The sequence below is a fragment of the Trichosurus vulpecula genome, chromosome 8 (assembly GCF_011100635.1).
Source record: "Trichosurus vulpecula isolate mTriVul1 chromosome 8, mTriVul1.pri, whole genome shotgun sequence".
Lineage (NCBI taxonomy): Eukaryota > Metazoa > Chordata > Mammalia > Diprotodontia > Phalangeridae > Trichosurus > Trichosurus vulpecula.
Window position 1 is genome coordinate 52,048,651 of NC_050580.1, and position 12,602 is coordinate 52,061,252.

A 12,602-nucleotide genomic window follows, 5' to 3' on the forward strand; every position below is an offset into this window, starting at 1 on the left:
AGACGACCTCAGCAGCAGGGGGATGGAGGGGGAGCTGGGAAAAGCCTCGGTGGAAGGTGGGATTTGGAAGAGTCTTAAAGGAAGCCAGGGCAACCAGAAGTCAGAGGAGAGGAGAGAGACCATTCCAGGCACAGGGCGCAGCCGGCGCAAATTCACAAGTCAAGAGATGGAATGTCCCATGTTCAATAAACAGCTAATAGACCAGTGTAGCTGGACTGCAGAGTTCAGGGAGGGGAATAAAGTGTAAGAAGGACCTTAGAGCTTTTTGTCCAACCCTCACATTTTACAGATGAGAAGACGGGGGCCCAAGGAAGTGAGAGATTTGAACCCAGGTTTTCTGAGTCCAATCCCAGCCCACTTTCTGGAGAGCACCTCCAAATACCCAACAGGTGAAAGCAGATTCCCCTCCTTATTCTTCCTCATTTTCTGTTGAGACCCTAGCTGAGGATGAAGCCTGGGGCAGCTGAGGGATAGAGTCAGGTGTTCCAGGTTTGGGCTTGGGGATGGGATAGGATGGAGGCAGGGGCAGGGTGAATGTGGAATGTGGATGGGGGAGGTATAAATGCCCTGGGAAGTAGCCCTCCTCCTTCAAGGCGGGTGAGATGGAGCTGGGAGCTAGGCTAGTGTCTGTTCTTTTACTCTGGGCTCTCCAGGATGGGGACTGGGCTACAAGCAAGGCCCTCTCCTGGGCTACCCAGAGCCCTGCTCCAGGATCTTCATTCTCTCCACCCCCTGTGGTGGCAGTGCAGTGTGAGGATGACCGGCTAGTAGTGAGTGTGAACAGGGACTTCTTTGGAACTGGACGGCTGGTCCAGGCTGCAGAGCTGACCCTGGGCCCTTCGGCTTGTGCCCCTGTACCTGCAGAGCCCCTGAGTAAGAGAGTCGTCTTTGAGGTGGGACTCCATGAGTGTGGGAGTGAACTCCAGGTAAGAGTCCACCCTAGGAGTATTCCTGAAGTCCAAAGGATTTGTTTGCTGTTAAGACCACAAGAAGGGCCGCTAGCTAGTTTAATGGATAAACCTCTGGTTCTAGAGTTAGGAAGATCTGAGCCAAATCTGGCCTCAGACATTTACTAGCTATGTGAACCTGGCCAAATCACTTAGCCCTGACCGCCTCGGTTTCCTCTTGGCTGCAGGTGAACATAATCCCTGGGCTGAGTTGGGAGATCTAGTCCCAGGTCCTGGCACCATCTCCGACTCATCAAGGTGTCCCACCTCACCCCCAACTCCTGTTCTTCCAATCCGTAGAATAGGGATTATCGAATTTCTGTGTTCCAAGATTAGCATGAATGAATGAGAAGTTTTTTATTATCTGCAAAGCTAATGCTGGAGATACAAAGAGAACTGTCAGGGTCCTGCCCTCGAGGAGCTCACATTCTAACAGGGGAGATAAGGCGTATGGAAGGTTTTAATTTTGAAGCAAATGGGAAGTCCCCTGGCCCTTAAGGTGCAGCAACAAAGCAGGCGCTGGTGCCCTTTCCTTAGTGTCATTTACACTTACAAAATCATATCTGATGTGACTTGACAATGCGAAGAATCCTGGTGGCAGGACCTTTCTTTCCCGGGTCTTCAATAGATATGGCTGGAGCACCTGCAGGATTAACTGCTGGGCTGTATCTTGATGGGGGCTGCTTCCAGGGATGATGGCTATGGATGCTGGGCTGGGAGTATTGCTGTTACAAAGCCTCATGGGGTGTACCATTAGAGCCTGAGGGGATGATAGTGGCCAAGGAGACCTGCCCGGTGTATAACCACCTCCTGTCTGTCCCTCAGGGTACCCTGCTGCCTCAGCTAGGGTGGCTGGCCTGCCCTGTGGGTATGAAAACAGGACAAGCCCTTGGCCATTGAGTTGCAGGGTCTTATATCTCTTTTCCCCCAGATGACCCCAGACTCGCTCATCTACAGCACTGTGCTCCATTATGCACCAAATCTCTCCCAGAGTCCACTGGTCCTTAGAAGCAGTCCAGTATCAGTCCCCATCCAGTGTCAATACCCCAGGTAAGGGGATGGGGGAGGGTAACCTCAAGGGGTCAGACCTTCCCCAGAGGGTCTACAGCTACCCTTCCTTGGGACTCTGGGGTGTTGGGCCCTCCCTTCCAGGGAATCTCTTCACCACCCCATAGTATCTCAGACTTTGGTCCCTCCCTTCTAGGAGAGACAATGTGAGCAGCAGAGGCATCCAGCCCACCTGGGTCCCTTTCCATTCTACCCTGTCCAGGGAGCAGCGGCTCAAGTTTTCCCTACGCCTCATGGCAGGTATGAGACACCTAGAATCTACTGGAAGGAAAGAGACAAGCATGAATTGGGTTCTTACTGCAGGCACTGGGGATGTAAAACCAAGTCCCTAATTTCAAGGAATTTATATTCCGATGGGGAAGAAGAGGGAGAGATGAAAGTACCCCGCATGGGAGCATGGTTTTGAAGTCTAGAAGCCAGGAATATGACTGAGATGGGAATGAAAGCCAGCCTAGGAACCTTTACAAAATGGCAGTCCCAGGAGGCGCTCTCCAGTGGGAGAAGGGGGCAGGCCTTACAGAGGGATATTTCAGTTTGAGAAGGCCTCAGGGAAGTGAATGTTCCAGGACAAGGAGTCCCCTCCGCCCCCCACCCAAACCCAGGTTCCAAGGGAAGTTCCAGGATGAAAAGGGACCAGAAATCCCAAAGCCAGGAACAGGGGTGGGGGGGGGGGTGGGGAGCAAGTAGGAGAAGGAGTGGTTTGGCGGAAGGGGTTAGGGAAAAATGAAAAAATGAACCCATTTTCCCTATCCTTAACTTCCAGATGACTGGAGTACAGAGAGGACATCTTCAGCCTTCCAGCTGGGGGATTTGATCCACATCCAGGCTGATGTCTACACTGGCTACCATGTGCCTCTGAGGCTCTTTGTTGATAGCTGCACAGCCACCTTGACCCCAGACCCAGCCTCTGTCCCCTACCATGTTGTCATTGACTTCAATGGGTAAGAGGGTAGGGAAAAGACTGGGGGGAGGGGTATGGAGAGTAATCCTCAGATACATCTGATGCAGGCCTGTTATGCCCAGGTGCCTGGTAGATGGACAGTCACGTGACTCTTCCTCAATCTTCATTTCTCCCCGGCCTGGGCAGAATGTGCTGCGTTTCTTGGTAGACTCCTTCAGGTTTGCCCAAGACTCTAGGAATGAGGTAAACCCCTTCCCTTGGAAGCTACAGGTTCTGGATTCCCTGGACCTTCCTAACCTCCTCCTCTCCTCTTCCTAGATCTATATCACCTGCCACCTAAAAGTCACAGCCACTGACCAGGCCCCCAGTCCCTTGAACAAAGCCTGTTCCTATAACTCAACAGCTGACGAGTGAGTGTCTTGAGAATTCAGGGTGAGGGGAATGGGGGGATAAGGGCAAAAGTTTTCTATTTTATAGAGCACTCTGTAACTTAAACATGGACTTACCCCCATTTCATGGAGGACAGAACTAAGGATCATGGGTAAAATGGCTCATTTCCAGAGTGACTTGTCCTTTTTTCTTTCTCAGGTGGCTCCCTGTGGAAGGCCCTAGGGACATCTGCAGCTGCTGCCAGACAGGAACCTGCATATCCCTCTCATCCTCCAGGAAACGGAGCCTAGCAGATCAGGAACCAGGTGAGCACCAGCATCAACTTGTTGACCCAGTCTGGTAGGACTCAAGGAGTGGATAGATCCCAGCTTTCTTGAAACATAAGAAGATTCTGAAGAGCCATTTACCAGCCTCATTAGGAATGTATGAGGGAAGGAAGTGATTGCTTCAAGAACCTGGGTGGTCAGGGGTTTGTAACTGATACAGACAAGATTGTAAAACAGCAAAATCATCGGCAGGGGCTAAAATGCCAAGGGGTCTATATAAGGTTTTGTTTTTTTTAATCTTTTCATTGATGGCCTTTGTCAATCTCAGATTTATTTTATTTTTTTCTCAAATTTTAGAAATACAACAACCCCTCATATCAAAAATTTTAGGAAAAACTTGGTGGAGCAAATGCCTTTAACATACAACATTCTGCCCTCATAGTCTTCCACCTCTGCCTCCTATGAGGCATATGCTGGAAGGCATGTAGGAAAAAAATGGGACACTAATGCATTGTTGGTGGAGTTGTAAATTAGTCCAACCATTCTGGGAAATAATTTGGAACTATGCCCAAAGGACTACAAAACTGTGCATATCCTCATGAACATATGTAAAGCATTTAGCACAAGGTCTGACATAGTAGGTGCTGCATAAATGCTGACTTCTTAAGAGGATAAGAAATGACCCCTAACCATGAAGGGGAAGGGTAGGATTGAGGAAGGAAAGAACATGACTAGAAACAATCTAATAACTAAAATGGTCCCCCCCAAAAATAGAAGGGGGTCTGTACGGAGGCAACAAGCATCTGCCATCACTGGAGGCATTCCGGTAAAAGGCAAATGAATGTTAGAGGACCTAGACAGGAGTCTGTCAGTTTGGATTAGGTAATTACAACTGAAATGGACTTCACAGGCTGCTAATTAGGAGCATTAATTAGCAGGGGGATAACCAATAGACTAGTTTGATTAGGACTGAAGACATCAGAAGAATAGGCTATAAATTAGGTAGGACTGGGGTCCTGGAAGACTTTCAACACAGGAACCTGGAATTTGGGTTGACAATGAGCTGTCTCCTCTGTCTCTGGTCTCCTAGGTAACCCTTCAGAATTTGAGGCTGACCTGATGCTGGGGCCTCTGGTTCTATCTGAGGCTGAGAATGGGCCAAAATCGGGGCAAGGGAACAATGTGGGAGGTAGGTGCAGGACCTGGCTCAACATACCTGGCTTGGTCTCATGCCATTTTAATCAACCACTCTCTTCTACTTTCTCTCAGGCATCCCAAAATGGCCGGAGCTGCTGCTGGGGTTGACTGTAGGGATAGCGGCTACAGTCTGCCTACTGCTGGGCCTCATCATAGGCAGCCACAAATTCGGGTCTCCTTGCTCCAGGAATGTCTAGGGCTTCTATCACTCTGAAATAAAGTGAAGGAAAACACACCTGTGTCTGTCATCAGTTTGGGGGATGGAGGCAGGCTTAGAAGGTGGTTTCATAAGTGTGAAAAGCCAGAGAACAAGTGCTTTTTAAAAAAAATTATATCTCTTCCATTCATACCTCCCTGCTGAAAATGCTGAGGGGACTGAGGAACTAGAAATCTGATGACCTTTTCACAATTTTCCATGAGAATGTTGTGAGTTTCTAACCCAATACTCAGCACGAAGTTGATGCTTAAATGTTTGCTGAACTGTTGAAACTGAATCTCCCTGTGGAATCGGCAGTAGTAACTATGTAGAAAAGCAAATGTCTCCATAGTCAGTCATTTCAGACAAGGGATAACTGGACTGGACCAGGGCTGCATTTGACCAAAGGACTACATACCCACCACCAATCTTAGACTGATGGAAGTCTTGTGGTCTTTCTGCCCCGGATCCAATGTAAGCTGTGCTTCTTGAGAACAAGGACAATTTCAATTTTGTCTTCATGTCTCCAACATTTAGCACAGTGCCTGGCATATGTGGAGTGAGGAACCAGAATGGTGATGCCATAGGAATTGGGAATTCCTAGGTGAGAAAAAAAGTCAACACCTCTACAATCTCATAGTGTTCAAGGGATGCTCAGAGCACTGAAAGGTTGGATTACTTTCTCAAGATCACACAGCCAGCATGCATCAGAGACAGGATTTGAACCCAGATTGTTGCTGGTTTCTAGGCCAGCCCTCTATCCACTACACCATGCTGCCTGGCATATCATAGTGCCAAATAAATGTCTGTCAAATTGAAAAAAAAATTATATTTATTTCATTAAAAATTTCCTAATTACATGTAAAAAAATTAACAATTAAAAATTGAGTTCCAAATTCACCCCCTCCCCCTCCCTGAAAAGGCAAGCAATTTGATATATTATACATGTGAAATCATACAAAACACATTCCTATATTAGCCGTGTTGCAAAAGAAAACACCAAAAAAAACCCCCAAAATAGTGTTTTTAAAATACACTTCAGTCTGCACTTAAGGTCATCAGTTCTCTCTGGACATGGAGAGCATATTTCAGCAATGATCCTTTGGAATTGTCTTGGGCCCCTGTCTTGATCAGAATAGCTAAGCCTTTCGCAGTTGATTATCCTTATAATATTGCTGTCAGTGTGTGTAATGTTCTGGTTCTGCTCACTTTGTGTGAGTTTATATAAGATTTCCTAGGCTTTTCTGAAGCCATGCTGCTCATCATTTCTTATAGCACAATAGTACTCCAGCAAAATCACATACTACAATTTGTTCAACCATTCCCCCAAATGATAGGCACCCCCTCAATTTCTAATTCTTTGCCACAATAAAAAGATTTTTGTACAAATTGGTCTTTTTTCCCCTTTTGTAAATATTTTTGTATGAATAGGTTCTTTTCCTTTTTCTTTGATCTCTTTGGGATACAGGCCTGGTAGTGGTATTGCTGGTTAAAAGGACATGCACAGGTTTATAGTCCTTTGGGCATAGTTTCAAATTATTCCCCAGAATGGTTGGACTAGTTCACAACTCCACCAACAATGCATTAGTGTCCCATTTTTTTTCTACATCCCTTCCAGCATTTGTCATTTTTCTTTTCTGTCATATTACCTAATCTGATAGGTGTGAGGTGGCATCTCAGAATTTAAAAGGCACTTTAGAATGTGGCAGGGAGGAGATGGGGTTTGCCTGAATGTCCTTTGCATTAGAACCAGGACCACAAATGTGAGCTTAGATGTGTTTGGGGGTTCATGGAAACTTGGCCCTGGCTGCTATAAGACTTAGAAGGAACCCCGTAAGTTAGATATGGGGACTTCTACCCCAAAAAAGCAGAGACCCAAGCACTTGGTGAGGCTGACGTCAATATCCACCAGTAATTAAGTTTGGCTACAGCTGTGTAAGTCTTGACTGGAGACTTACCACAACTACCCATTTAGAAAGCATTTGCTACTAAATAGTGGGAAAACTGGAGTTGAGGACTTATCTCTCATGCCCCCACTGTGAACGCAGTTCTGTAAAGACATCGATCAGATTTGGATGTCTTTACAAAGGTCTGTTTATAAAAGGTCAGTTTTCATAAAGAGCCTTTTACAAAACCTTAATACGAAGAGATTAATATAGAACCTGCAGTCTGGATTTAAAACTACAGCTCTAGTGCAGGAGTTTACCTTTTTTCTGTCATGGAACCTTTCTATTTGAAATGTTTTTTAAATGCATAAAATACATAGCATTACAAAGAAAATAATTAGATTGCAATAGTTATCAAAATATGAAAAAGTTCCTGTCCTAAAGGCAGACTGGGATGTGGGGAGGCAGGGAGAATTACTAAGAACCAACGTCCCTCTATCCTCTTCAGTTCAAGAAGATATAAACATAGCAAGGGACCCAAGTGGCCTTCAAAGCCCAGCTGTTAGGAATGCAGCAAAATGATCCTTCTTCCTATTAGTACCTGTCCCCTTCTCTGAGGAAAGAGACCCACTACAATTAGCTAGCTATAGGGCAGCAGTTTTGAACAGTGTCTGGAAGAAAACCTGGTGTTCTTTCACCACATACCCAGTTGGAGGAAGCACTTCCCAGAAATGTTTGGCCTTCTCCCAACTAGAGTTTTTGTTTTATCTTTCCTCACCCCAAGGCTTTAGCAGCTAGAAATCTTTAAGCTCTTTAACTAAAAACACAAGCTAGCCACCCCATAGAATGCCAACATAAGACAGAAGACCCAGGAAGTAACAGCAATAGGACTTGGGACCATAAAATCTTAAGGGTCTTCATTAGGAAAGATCCCCCATGTAGGTTGCCTGAGCTATATCCTCAATGAGCTGCACTATATTCTTTACTAACTTACCTCCCCCTTCTTTCTACCTTCTCTTCCCTCACCCCCCCCCCTTTTTTTCATTCCAGTAGTGTAGGTATGAGACAAGGATTGGGGAGGGGGGCATCCCTTGGGCTAAGGGACTGTGTTCAAGTCTGAATCATGTGGGCCAAGCCCATGATCTTGATCAACATGATGCCAATGCCCCGAGCTGGGGAAGGAAGAGCGGGCCTCAGAGTCCCTATAACCCAAGCTGGGGTCTCTCTCCAAGTCCTCATGAGGCTGACAACATGAGCTTGGCTACCAGAAGTCAGGCTCCCCATTTGTAGGAGAAAGGGGATTAGAGTTGTTGACTCCACTAGCTGTACCTGAGCTAGATACCCAGAGCTGAAGGCCTAAAGGAGATGAGAGTCCTAGAGTAGCTGTGCTAATGTAAAGGGAAGATTCTTGTGATTCTATGACAGGAATTCTTAACCTAGGATCTGTGGATAGATGTCAGAAGGTTCATCAGCTTGTGTGTGGGTGTGGGCGGAAAGGCATCCTTATTTTTATTAACCCATCTCTGAAACTTAGCATTTCTTTCAAATATTTAAAAAACATTATTCTAAGGAGCCCATACATTTCACCAGATGGAAAAAGTTAAGAATTCTTGATCTAGAGGTGACTGGAATTCCTTCCTTCCCCCTGGAGAAACAGATCAATATTTCTTTCTTTCTTTTTCTTCCTTACTTTCTTTTTTCTTTTCCTTTTTTTTTTTTTAAAGACTAGGTCTCCCTATCTGGCCCAGGCTGGAAGCAGAGGGGCCACTCGCTGGTCTGGCTCCACTCGTGCTGGGGTAGCTTTGATCTGATTCACTTCCAGCCTAGGCTGGTTTGCCAACCTGGTGCCAAGGGCTCACCACCTTCTCACTGAATTTAGTGCAGACATTCCATCGACCTTCACCCGACTGCAGCTCAGAAGCTCTGAGTTCAAGAGTTCTACCAGCTTCAGCCTTCCTGATTAATGGGATTATAGGCCTGAGCTACCAGATCTGGTTTAGATCAATATTTCTGAGATAAGTGAACTGGGTCCTGTGTCATTCTCCCCTTCTCATCCATTACTTCTGCCAAAAGATAAAGTTGTGGACGCTGCATTGATCCCCAATCTCAAGTCTGTTTTACACTCTCATTAATGTGGTTTTCTAACCAGAAGGTCTTCATGCTTAGCACAGGCCCTGGTACACAGTAGGCACTTAATAAATGTTGATTGATGATTGATCGAAGTAAAGCTTGAGTGACCACTTCTCAGGCAAAATGAAAGTTGAACCAGAGAGACTCTGAGACTCTGATAGCAACAGGGAGAATAAAAACCAACCATGATTCCACCTCTAGCTAGAGAATCCCTTTGGTAAAAAGTGAACTTTCACTTCTGTTAACTATTTCCATAGGTCTGTGCTGTCTCTTGTTTTAGCCCTCCACTGCTGCAGGTTACCATCTAGACAAACTTTTTCACCTCCTCACACTTTCCTTGCATGAGCCCATCCATAATTTCTGACTCTTCCCAATGGGGGGATGACTTCTTCTAGATTTATGAAGGAGATTAATAAACAGTTGTTCATAGGATCACAGATCTAGAAGAGCTCTCCAACCCAGAGACCCACAAAGGTAAAATGACTTGTCTAAGGTCATTCAGGTAGCAAGTGGCAGAGCCAGGATCAGAATTCATACCCTAGCACTGCAAGCTCCAGTGCTCTTTCCACTGTGCAACACTGCCTCCTGGTGGGTGACTTTAAATATTTCATGGATACCTGTGTAACACTTAGGTAATTTCTCCCTGCCAGGCCCACCTCTCCCCCAGCCCAATTCTTTCAGGTTGTATTTGTCCTTAATGCTCTTTTACACTACTCCTTGGTACTCAAGTCATTGCTGGTAAATTTACCACCGCCTCCTTATCCATGGTGTTTTTCTATTGCCCAATGGGTTACATACAATATTGATTCTTCACAGATGGAATAGATTTGATTATACAAATTAGCATCCCTTCCAGTGCTTCTTGCCCAATTGGGCATTTGAATTCCTAGGATGGGGTCCCCAGAGGGGGAAGCTGACTACTCCTCCCCTCAGGATTCTAGGGATGATTCTGAAGGAATGTGGCTTTTAACATCCGAGGTCCTGAACCCCCATCAGTGGGCTATGTTCAGTATTATCAAACAACCAGTTGAACTCCATTAACTTCTAGAAAAAAATTTTAAGTCTGCTACTAAAAGACTACTAATAAGATACAGCAAAAAGAGTTGGTACAAAATACTCCCCCAATAATGGGGGTTTATTCTTTTCTTCTATACATAGGGTACCTGGAGAGAGCAAGCTCCAACTTAAAGTACAATGCGCAGTCACAGCAACATTGTGCGATGATCAACTTTGATAAACTTAGCTCTTCTCAGCAATACAAGGATCTAAGACAATTCCAAAAGACTCATGATGGAAAATGCTATTCGCATCCAGAAAAAGAACTATGGAGTCTGAATGCAGATTGAAGCATTAGTATTTTCTCTCTCTCTCTCTCTCTTTTTTTTTGGGGGGGGGGGTTTCTTTCTTGTGGTTTTTCCCTTTTATTCTGATCCTTCTTTCACATGACTAATATGGAAATATGTTTACTATGATTGTACATGTATAATCTATATCAGATTGCATGCCATCTTGGGGAGGGGGGAGGGAAGGAAGGGGGGAAATTCAGAACTCAAAATCTTATAAAAGTGAATGTTGAAAACTAAAAATTAATTAATTAAAAAACTTAAAAGTGTTTCTCACAGGCAAAGAGGCCTGTGAGAAAAAAATGTGACAAAGGGGTAATTCCTGGCCCTAGAATTCCATTTTTCCTCTTGCAGAGCCCTTGGGAATTTCCCCTTAGTTGCAGTTCCCTTACCTCCTGGATAGGTAGCCCCTCCTGGGCTACTGTGGGTCAACGCCTGTTCAGTCAGCAGCAGGTACTTCTCTCTGCCACTAGGGGTCTCACTTCCTGAAGCAGTTACAATCCCTTAGATAACTGTTCATACCCACTTGCAGGTGCTTCCTACTGTTGGCCACTACCATTCTGGTGGGCATTGCTACAACTTCCAGGCATTAGTGATTCCCCTAATGGGACCTATGGATCTCCTTAACTCACCAGGTCATCTGGGTATTCCCTTCTCAGAATATTCACTTGCCTAAGATTGAGAAAGAAGATACACAAAAGAAGCAGTTTGTGGACACATAGTTGCCACATGGGAAAATGCAACCCAATGCCCTCTCCTCCACCTGGCAGCTCAAGGCAGCATTGCCTCTTTGAAGCTGCAAAGGAAAGAATAAGAGAAATTAGGTCATCTCTTCATATACATCTCAGTTCCAGCCCAACACCTCCTGAGTCTTTATTCCTTCCAGTCAGTTAGAGTTTCCGTCATCACCCAGTATGAAATCGTCAGGCTTTAACAGTCAGAAGTAGGCTCACCAAAGTCTCTGTGGGTTTGGACTAGAAGCAGATAGAAAATCTCTGTGAATCCTTCAAAGATTAGCTGGCATAAGCTAATTCATCCCTGCTAAATGAAGACAAAAGGATTTATTTTTACAACAGCAAGCGATGTCTCTGTAACCCAGGGAGAGATCCTGTGCAAAAAGGTTTGAACTGCGGGTTAAATCTCAAAAATGAAAAAAAAACTAACTTGGGTAAAAATAGTAACGTAAACATGTGGTTGGAGGGAATACTTGACTCAAAGGAATCACGAAATCACAGGTTTATTCAAATAAATATCATGCCACAGTGTGGTGCAGTGGAAAGAATGTTAATTTTGGAGTCGGAGGATCGGGGTTCAAATCCTGTCTCTGGTTACCACTTGAAGGTCCTTGGGCAAGTCACGGCCTCCAAGAGTCTCAGTTTGCTCATCTGTAAAATGTGGGAGTTTGACTAGATGACCTGGAAGTTTCCTTCCAGCTTTAGGTCCTATGAACATATCTGATAAAGGTCAAGGAATTTTTATATCTCTAAAGGAACAATGTTCCTCACTAAAAAATAGTCAAAGTACTTGAATGATTCTTGGAGGAAGAAATACAAATTGTTAATAAGTTAATATTTGAATAGTTCATTGAGTCTGTGAACTCCTCAACATGGGTTAGACAGTGAAGACTGAAAGCTATTCACACCTTTTCATCCTGTAACATTTTTTTTCTTTTTTTGTTTTGTTTTGTATTTTGGGTCAGGCTAGTGGTTTTATCAGTATGGAAACTCAGTGCAGATTACAATAATAACAAAAGCTAGCACTTATATAGTGCTTTACAAATATTGTCTCATTTTATCCTTACCCGTTATTATCTCCAACTTACAGATGAGGCAGACAGAAATTGGTTAATACAGCTGGTAAGCGTTTGAGGCTTGATTTGATCTCATGGCTTTCCTGACTCCAGGACAAGCACTCTCCATCGCACCACCTACCTGTACTTTCATTGGTAATTTATAATCCTAGAGAATTGAAAGGTTGAATGAGTTATTACTCAGCTCTCTGTGTCAGAGGCAAGACTTCAACTAAGAACTTCCTGACCCCAAGGCCAGTCCTCAGCCCACTAAGTCACATTTCCTCTCTCATGGTCCATATCTTTCCATTAAGAATCATACATTGTAGGGGCAGGTAGGTGGCACAGTAAGTAGAGCACCAGCCCTGGAATCAGGAGGACCTGAGTTCAAATCTGGCCTCAGACACTGGACACATGTACTAGTTGTGTGACCTTGGGCAAGTCACTTACCCCCAATTGCCCTGCCAAAACACCAAAAAAGAAAAAAAA

At 44.8% G+C, this 12,602-nt stretch overlaps 1 protein-coding gene across 1 annotated transcript; it reads left to right on the plus strand.

The window, feature by feature from the left end:
- The first annotated feature begins 596 nt into the window (after positions 1-596).
- LOC118829422 (zona pellucida sperm-binding protein 3-like) lies at positions 597-5,001 on the plus strand. The gene is made up of 9 exons (XM_036736444.1): positions 597-926; positions 1,879-1,997; positions 2,152-2,255; positions 2,779-2,956; positions 3,039-3,159; positions 3,235-3,326; positions 3,505-3,611; positions 4,663-4,761; positions 4,842-5,001. Exons 1-9 carry the CDS (start codon positions 603-605, stop codon positions 4,964-4,966), a joined length of 1,269 nt encoding a protein of 422 aa, XP_036592339.1. The 5' UTR covers positions 597-602; the 3' UTR covers positions 4,967-5,001.
- Positions 5,002-12,602: the final 7,601 nt, after the last annotated feature.

What these genes read in the sequence shown, in the direction of transcription:
- LOC118829422 (XM_036736444.1), top strand. Translation starts at nt 603, where the DNA reads ATGGAGCTGGGAGCTAGGCTAGTGTCTGTTCTTTTACTCTGGGCTCTC. An exon ending in TTCCCTACGCCTCATGGCAG is followed by an intron (nt 2,256 to 2,778) that starts GTATGAGACACC and finishes CTTAACTTCCAG; the next exon opens with ATGACTGGAGTACAGAGAGG. An exon ending in GTTGTCATTGACTTCAATGG is followed by an intron (nt 2,957 to 3,038) that starts GTAAGAGGGTAG and finishes TGTTATGCCCAG; the next exon opens with GTGCCTGGTAGATGGACAGT.